The following is a 7,620-nucleotide window of genomic DNA, read 5'->3' on the forward strand; positions in this document are numbered from 1 at the left end:
GCCCCTTCCGCATATGCAGAAGAATGCACTTTCAATCCACTTTCACAGTTGCTTGCAAGTGGGTTTTGCTATTCCGCGCAGCTGCAAAATGCATTGGAAATGCAATATTCCGCGTGTGCGGAAAGGGCAGAGTGTCCCACCAAGCTAGGGTCCAGCAAGCCGGACCTCCTTCGAGCCAAGGACCATGAATGTAAAGTTCTCATTTGCCGAATGTAAAGTTCATCGGGGGATATAGTGGGATGGCCTCCCCCGATATAATCTCCGGAAGACGTTACGCTCAGTGGTGGGATCCAAAAATTTTAGTAACAGGTTCCCATGGTGGTGGGATTCAAACAGTGGCGTAGCGCCAATGGGACTGGGCGGGGCACAACGGGGGCATGGCCAGGCATTCCGGGGGCGGGGCATTAATAATTTCTCTGTTACTGTAAAAAGCTCTTACTGTAAAAAAAAGTTCCTAATTTCCAGCTGGTATCTTTCTGTCCATAATTTAAACTCATTCTAGCAAGTCCTATCGTCTACTGCCAACAGAAACAACTACTTCTCCTCTAATTGACTGCCTGTCAAATACTTAATACTTTCAAATACTTAATTTTGTTTCTAGAAATCAAAAGAAGGAGACTTTCCTTAAACAAGGAACTTTACCATATTTCTAAAACATGTTTTTAAAACAGCCCAACAGGGAGAATTTATCCCGTTTTCTACGTTCGCTAACCAGCCACATAGGAAACAACAGGCCTTTATGATTTTTGGACCTAATGGGATTTCTAACGGAAAAGCGGACCCAATTAGTAACCCCCTCTCGGCACACACAAATAATTAGTAACCCACTCTCGGGAACTGGTGAGAACCTGCTGGATTCCACCTCTGGTTACGCTCTGCTGGAACAACCTGCTCGGGAAACTTGGCCAAAGAACCACCCGGCTGTCCTCAACGAGGGTCAGAGCCTTTTTAGTTCTGGCCCCGGTCTGGTGGAACTCTCTCATTTGATCTGGACTTCGCGCCACCTTGTTCAATGCCTGTAAGATGGACATATCCCCCCCCCCCCGGCCTATGGTTGAGGCAACAACGGTTACCTCATATTTCTGGTCTCTCTACCCCTACCCCACTTATATCTTTCATGTTATTGACGATATTATTTGATTCTATACTTGATTACGGTTGGGTTTCTGCTTTTGGTTTATGTTCCTCCTTCCTGGGTTGGTCACACTGGGAATGAGAATTTTAATGTAAGAACAGTAGCACCAAATGGGGGAAATTTGATCGATGGGGTTTTAAATTAATTTATGTATTGAAGTGTTGATTTTTTTTGTATTGTTAGAAGAAGAGTTTGGATTTCTATCCCCCCTTTCTCTCCTGCAGGAGACTCAAAGGAGCTGACAATCTCCTTGCCCTTCCCCCCTCACAACAAACACCCTGTGAGGTAGGTGGGGCTGAGAGAGCTCCGAGAAGCTGTGACTAGCCCAAGGTCACCCAGCTGGCGTGTGTGGGAGTGCACAGGCTAATCTGAATTCCCCAGATAAGCCTCCACAGCTCAGGCGGCAGAGCGGGGAATCAAACCCGGTCCCTCCAGATTAGATACACGAGCTCTTAACCTCCTACGCCTCAACCTTGGTCAGGGAGGGGTATCAATCTAATAAAATAATGATATTTATTATATGCTAAGTTATAATATTATACACTAAATCCTCGGTTTCTGGTTTTAATGTAATAATTTTAAGGGTTTTTAATTAATTTATGTATTGCACTGTTGATATTTTTTGTATTGTTAGCTGCCCTGGTCTCGACCTTGGTCGGGGCGGGGAAGTGTATCAATCTACTGTGGTGTAGTGGTTAAGAGCAGGTGGATTCTAGTCTGGAGAACAGGGTTTGATTCCCCACTCCTCCACCTGAGTGGCAGAGGCTTATCTGGTGAACCGGATGAGTTTCTGTACTCCTACGTTCCTGCTGGGTGACCTTGGGCCAGTCATAGTTCTCTCAGAACACTCTCAGCCCCACCTACCTCACAAGCTGTCTGTTGTGGGGCAGGGGGAAGAGAAAGGAGCTTGTAAGCCACCTTGAGTCTCCTTACAGGGGATAAAGATGAGGTATACATCCAAACTCTTCTTCTTCTAATACAATAAAATAAAGATATTCATTATATGCTAGGTTACAATACTATATACCAAAACCTTGGTTTTTGGTTTTACTGTATGTTCCTCCCTCCTGGGTTGGTCATGCTGGGAACTAGAATTTCAATGTAATAATGGTAGCCCCAAATGTGGAAATTTGTGATGGAGTTTTTAATTAACTGGTGTATTTAATGGTTGATGTTTTTTGAATTGTTAGCTGCCCCGGTCTCAAACTTGGTCAGGGAGGGGTATCAATCTAATAAAATACGAATATTTGAAATAGGTGTATAATACATTAAACCTCTGAGCTACCACCTACCCGCAACCCCTTTGTAAGTTCATAATCTGAACCTGATCCGTAGCTGAGCCACCCAGCAGAAACCAGTCTTCGGAAAACTGAAAATCTCTCTCTCGGATCTCTGTATGGCTGGCACGGAGACTGAAGAGCATTGTGTTACATTTTTTTTTCTGCGTGAAACATGCTGACCGGTCAAGACACACAAACGCTCGAGAGGACAAACTGTGAAGCCTTCATTTTCAAGCAATATTTCACTGGCAAACCAAACAAATCTTTCCGCAAGTCAGTGCCTCTCAAACTTTGCGCCCCTGCTGATACAACGAGGGGGAAATAGTGTCCTGCCTTCTAGGGCTGTAGCAAGGAATGCCAACATGGAACACGAGAAGAAACACATGAGCTATACGTGCTAAGAACTACAAAATATTTTTCTCAACACCCGAAGCAGAGCAGGGGGGCCGGCATCCTAACTTTAGGCGTCAGCCACGTGCAAAGATAAAAGCGTACAAAATTCCTACGTGCAATTCTTTTTCAGTTCCTGGGGGACCAAATGCCTGGGATTTTTCTTACGCTATGAGCCAGGAATGAATCCACTGACAGGAACCGGGCAGAGAAAAATACCCCCCTCGCCAGACCAAAATCTGTCTATTCAACATGTATATAGTGAATTATGCATTAAAGCAAAGCATTTTCGAGACCGCCCGTTCACAAGGATTCCGAGCATCCGCTGCGAGATTTCCCCGGAGTTTCCCAAAACGGCCTTTCCAGAGAGTTTGCACACTCCGCTGTGCACATGCACAAAACACACACTTTCCTTGCGAAAACACACACGTTCGGAGCGGCCTTAAGGTGGGGGGGGGGGAGCACCAACCCCCAGAACTGCAGCCCCTCATGCTCAAACCTCACGTCACCCAAAGGGGGTGGGGAAAAGAATCCCACCACCCACACGCCGGGGCAAGGTGGCTGGCATTCCCGCCCGCCCGCCCCAACGCTGGCACGAACCACGGAGCCCCAAAAGGAAGCCGGAGAAAACCCAGACTCTACGTGACCTGACATACTTATGTGACAGACAGCTGTAGGGGAGGAAGAGGCATAGAGAAATACCAGCCTTGGAGCTTACAGGGTGGAAGAGGGTTTTTTTTGGAGGGGGGGACCTAACCAGTGTCTGGGTCGTCAGCTTGTTGAATTCCTCCCCAAAGAGAATGGGTTCTGGATTCCTGACCCCATTGTCTTTCGACAATGGGGTCAGGGGAGAAGCAAGATTCAGGGCAGCCCCCATGTCCTCTTTCGGGAGCCCAAATGTCCCCAGAGACTTGGACCTGGGAATATTGCAGCATGCAGCATGGGGTGGGGGGAACAAGGGAGAGAGAGAGAGAGAGAGAGAGAGACTTACCAGGGCTGTTGGCTTCATTTTCGAGAATGTGCAATTCGGTGCAATCGGCCAAGGAATGTTCCAAGCAGAGTTGGAGGAAGCGAGCCTGACTCCGGGTGACCCTCTTCAACAGGGACAGCAACGCAACAGTCTGTTCGCACTCGTTCCAGCCCTTGAACCAGCCGGCCAGCACCCCGACCTGGTCTCGAAACATCATCGTCCGGCGTCCGGTGGAAATTTAGGGTGTGGGTGGGGGGGATCTGTACGTGTCTTCAAGAGTGTGTGTGTGTGTAGGGGCTTAAAAAAAACCTTCCCAAAGTCCCCGCTGCAAAGCTTCACGATGATTCCTTGGCAGGCTGTTGGCGTGACCCGGAGAGGTTTCGGGGAGGCCGGGAGGATGGCGTTTGGGGGGGGGTTTCTCTGCTTTTGGACACCCTCGGGCGGGGGTATGGGGGGCTCCTGGCGAATCCCTCCCCGAGATGACGACACTCAGCCGCCAAGAGAGGCCATGGCTGTGTGTGCGCCTACCGAGAGGGCTCTGCTTCTCCACAAGGCACGGCAAAGGTTGGAAGAGTGTCTGCGTCTGTGCGCGCGCATGAGAGAGACACAGAGAGAGAGGGGGGGTGGGGAGAGAGAGAGAGGGAGACTTATCTCTGCCGTTTCTTCTTCTTCTTCCTCCTCTTCCTCGCCTGGTTCTTTCAGCCCAGCCGCGCCTTGGGTCGTCCGCTCTCAGCAGCCGCAGCATTCCTCTTGGCGCAAGCGGAAAAAAACCCGGTTCACAACTGTGTGGGGAGGGAGGGAGAAAAGAATGTGTGGCTGCGATGATGCGCCCCGTAACACACTCCCGCAAAGCAACTGCTATGATTCAGCAGGACACAGGAAAGCACGGCTGGCTCCTTCTTCGCCCGGCAGAGAGGGGCAGCTTGGGGTCTGGGGATAACGGGGTGGGGTGCGGTAGCTTTTTTCTCAAGGGAGGGGGGGATCGGGGGTAAGCTCACGGAGGAGGAAGAGGAGGGGGAAGGAGGGATGCTCCACCAACGCAGCCCGCCCCGCAGGCAGGAGGACAGAGTGGGTTTGGGGTTCAGCCTGACGCCCTCCCCCCATCTCACACACACACACCTGGTGCAGAGGCTTGCTTGGGCCGATTGTACATTCCAGGCAGATTCTCTGGCAGGAACGTACCTGTGTGTGCGGGGGGGGGGAAGGCGAGGGGATGCGGTGGATTATTCAGCACAGGGGGGTGGGCGCGCTTGGCGAAGGGGCGGGGCTGAACTGCAGCTGGACCAGTTGAGACTCCCAGCTGACCAGAGCTTCGTGCAACCCAGCGCCAAGAGTGGCGGTCCCCTCTCCATCACTTCCCCCCCCCCCACAAACACAGTGGGGGGGTCCATCTGCAGCCCCGGAATCTGAGCATCTCCCAGGCATCCTGCAAACAAACCCCCCCCCCTCGAATCAGGCCCCCCGGCAAGCGAGGGACCCAAATAAACTCTGCCAGGCGCCCCCCCCCCCTCAATATAGTTTGCCTGCAATACAGGGAGCCTTTTGCAGCCCCCCTCCCGCCTAAGAGGGTCCCAAAGGGTTAAAAAGACACTCAGCGATCCCTCCCTCCCCCGACCACCGCAGAGGATTCACACGCGACACGCGTATGAGTTTCGTGCAAACTCCGACGGCGGGCGGGCGTGCATCGAGACACACGTGCGCGTGTGTCTGGAGGCGCACCCGCGTGTCTCTGCCTGCGGTTGGGAGTTTCCAGCCAGCTTCGCCCCGGTTGTGAATGGCTGCAACGAGGCAGCCCAAGTCTCGCCCCCCCCCCCCCCCCACCCCGGTATCTGGGGACGTCTTGCCCGCGGGAGGGGTGGGGGTGGGGTCCTTTCAGGGCTAAGGGCCCAGGAGACTCGGTGGATCTCCCCCAAAACTGGGGAGTCTGGGGGGTCGTCTATGACACAGGAACAGGACCCCCACCCTCCCCTAGCAAGCTCCTCTCCTTCGCTTTCCCCTCCCACTGGGGGCGAAAGGGGTTCCCCCCAAAGACCCCTCCTCCGCTCAGTAATGAAAGGCACCCGCAACCGCCATCCTCCGCGCAGCTCCGAGGCTGGGGTCCTGCTGCCCAGCACAGTCCGAAAGACCCTGCGACCTGCAAGGGGACCCTGGGCCCCAGGAGCCTGGACAGGGGCCTCCCAAATACCCCCCCAGCAGTTCTCGAAAGGGGACCCCAAAGCACAGCCCGAAAGGGGACCTCAGGAGCAACCGAAAGGTGCTCCTCCTAGCACTTCGGCATTGCCTCGGGAAAGGGGTGGTTCCCAAAGCCCCCCCCAGGAGCCTCGAGAGGGGTCCTCCCAATGCCCCAACGCAGCGAAGAGGGGACCCCCCCCCAAAAAAATACCCCCCAGCAGTTCGAAACGGGGACCGCAGAAGCACAGTCCGAAAGGGGGTTCCTCCAAAGACCCCCCGGCACTGACCCTAAAAGCCCCCCAGGATTCGAGAGGGTCCTCCCCACTTGTGCAGTTCCTGGCCACGGGGACCCCAGCACAGTCCCAAAGGGGTCCTGCCAACCCCCCCCCCAGCAGCAGTGCCTGCAAGGGGGGGTCCTCTGCCGCGCCCTGGCCTGCCTCCCCCCCGGCGGCCGAGGCGGCGGTTCCCGGGCCGGGCCATGGCGAGCCGGCGGCGCCCCCGCTGCGTCCGGCCGCGCCGTCGGGCTGGCAGGGAGGGCAGCGGCCGGCTGGCGGGGCGAGCGAGCGAGCGAGCGAGCAGGAGGCGCCCCCGGAGGAGCCCGGCAGCCCCTGACGTCACGGTGCCTGCTCCTGCCTTCCCCAGGCCCGCCCTCCTCCGCGCATTCCTCCGCCGCTGACTCAGCCCCGCCGCCCCGGCAGCCCCAGAGACCGGGGTCTCTCCGGGGGGGCGGGGGGCCGGAGCTGCAGCTGCTGCCGCCAAGGGGCGGGGGGGGGGGACTCATTTGCTGCCAGGGCTGGAGATGGCATCAGGGTGACTCGGCTGGGGGGAGGTCCTGCAAGGGGGGGGCAGGGGCTGGTGGCCAGCCCAGATCGACGCTGGGGGTGGGCAGTGGCGCTGCGGAGTGGGGGGGGGGGGAGCAAGCGCACAGATTGTGTCGCGGGGCGGGGGGAGAGTGGCTGGTCAGGTCGGATTGGCAATTGGGAGGGGGGAAGGAGCTGCTTGCCAGTTCAGATTGGCACCACCAGTACGGGCTGCCTCACCCCAACAGCCTGCAGCCCCCCCTTGCCAGCCCAGAAGTGTGTAGGGTTTTTTCCTTCTCCATGGACTGGCAAGCCTATAGTCAGTGGGCTCACGGGGCCAGATCGGGAGTGAAAGGGTGGGGGCCTCAAGGGTCCGCATCTGGTCCCCCAGCCTGTTTGACCCCCACCCTTCCCTAGAGGCCACCCCAGATCCCGGTCACTTGCATCAGCAGCCTTTCCTAGAGATCTCCGGGCACCCCCTGGAGGTTGGCAAGGGGCCGAGAAGTGTCCTGGCTGCACTCTGACCAGGCGTTGGACCGCCAATCTGGAAAAAGACTGAGCCTGTTCACTTGAAAGTCACACTCAGCTAGTCCTTACTGGAATGGGTGGGGGGGTCTCAGGTTTTATTTTGATAGCCCCAGAGATCAAGGCCCCCCTCCTGAGGCAACGGTTTACGAGATTTGTCGCTTGCCTTTCTGCTATAACTTCAATTGTTTTTATTTTGTATTCGTGGTTTGATGTTAGTTGTTATTGGTTTCGTTTGTAAAGTCTTAATGTATCGCATACGCTGCCCAGAGCCCTTGGGGGTGGGCAACATATTACATTTGGTAGATAAATAAATAATACACAATGCACGCAGATCATCATCAAAAG

At 55.1% G+C, this 7,620-nt stretch overlaps 1 protein-coding gene across 1 annotated transcript in view; it reads right to left on the bottom strand.

Moving 5' to 3' along the window:
• Positions 1–4,554, bottom strand: part of SAMD4A (sterile alpha motif domain containing 4A) — an 87,418-nt gene extending 82,864 nt beyond the window's left edge. The window contains exon 1 of the mRNA XM_048484675.1: positions 3,797–4,554. Coding sequence (XP_048340632.1) covers positions 3,797–3,992 — 196 coding nt within the window. The 5' untranslated portion in view covers positions 3,993–4,554. The remainder of the gene's footprint in view (positions 1–3,796) is intronic.
• Between the last annotated feature and the right edge of the window lie 3,066 nt (positions 4,555–7,620).

Source organism: Sphaerodactylus townsendi, linkage group LG02, assembly GCF_021028975.2.
Source record: "Sphaerodactylus townsendi isolate TG3544 linkage group LG02, MPM_Stown_v2.3, whole genome shotgun sequence".
NCBI classification, from domain to species: domain Eukaryota; kingdom Metazoa; phylum Chordata; class Lepidosauria; order Squamata; family Sphaerodactylidae; genus Sphaerodactylus; species Sphaerodactylus townsendi.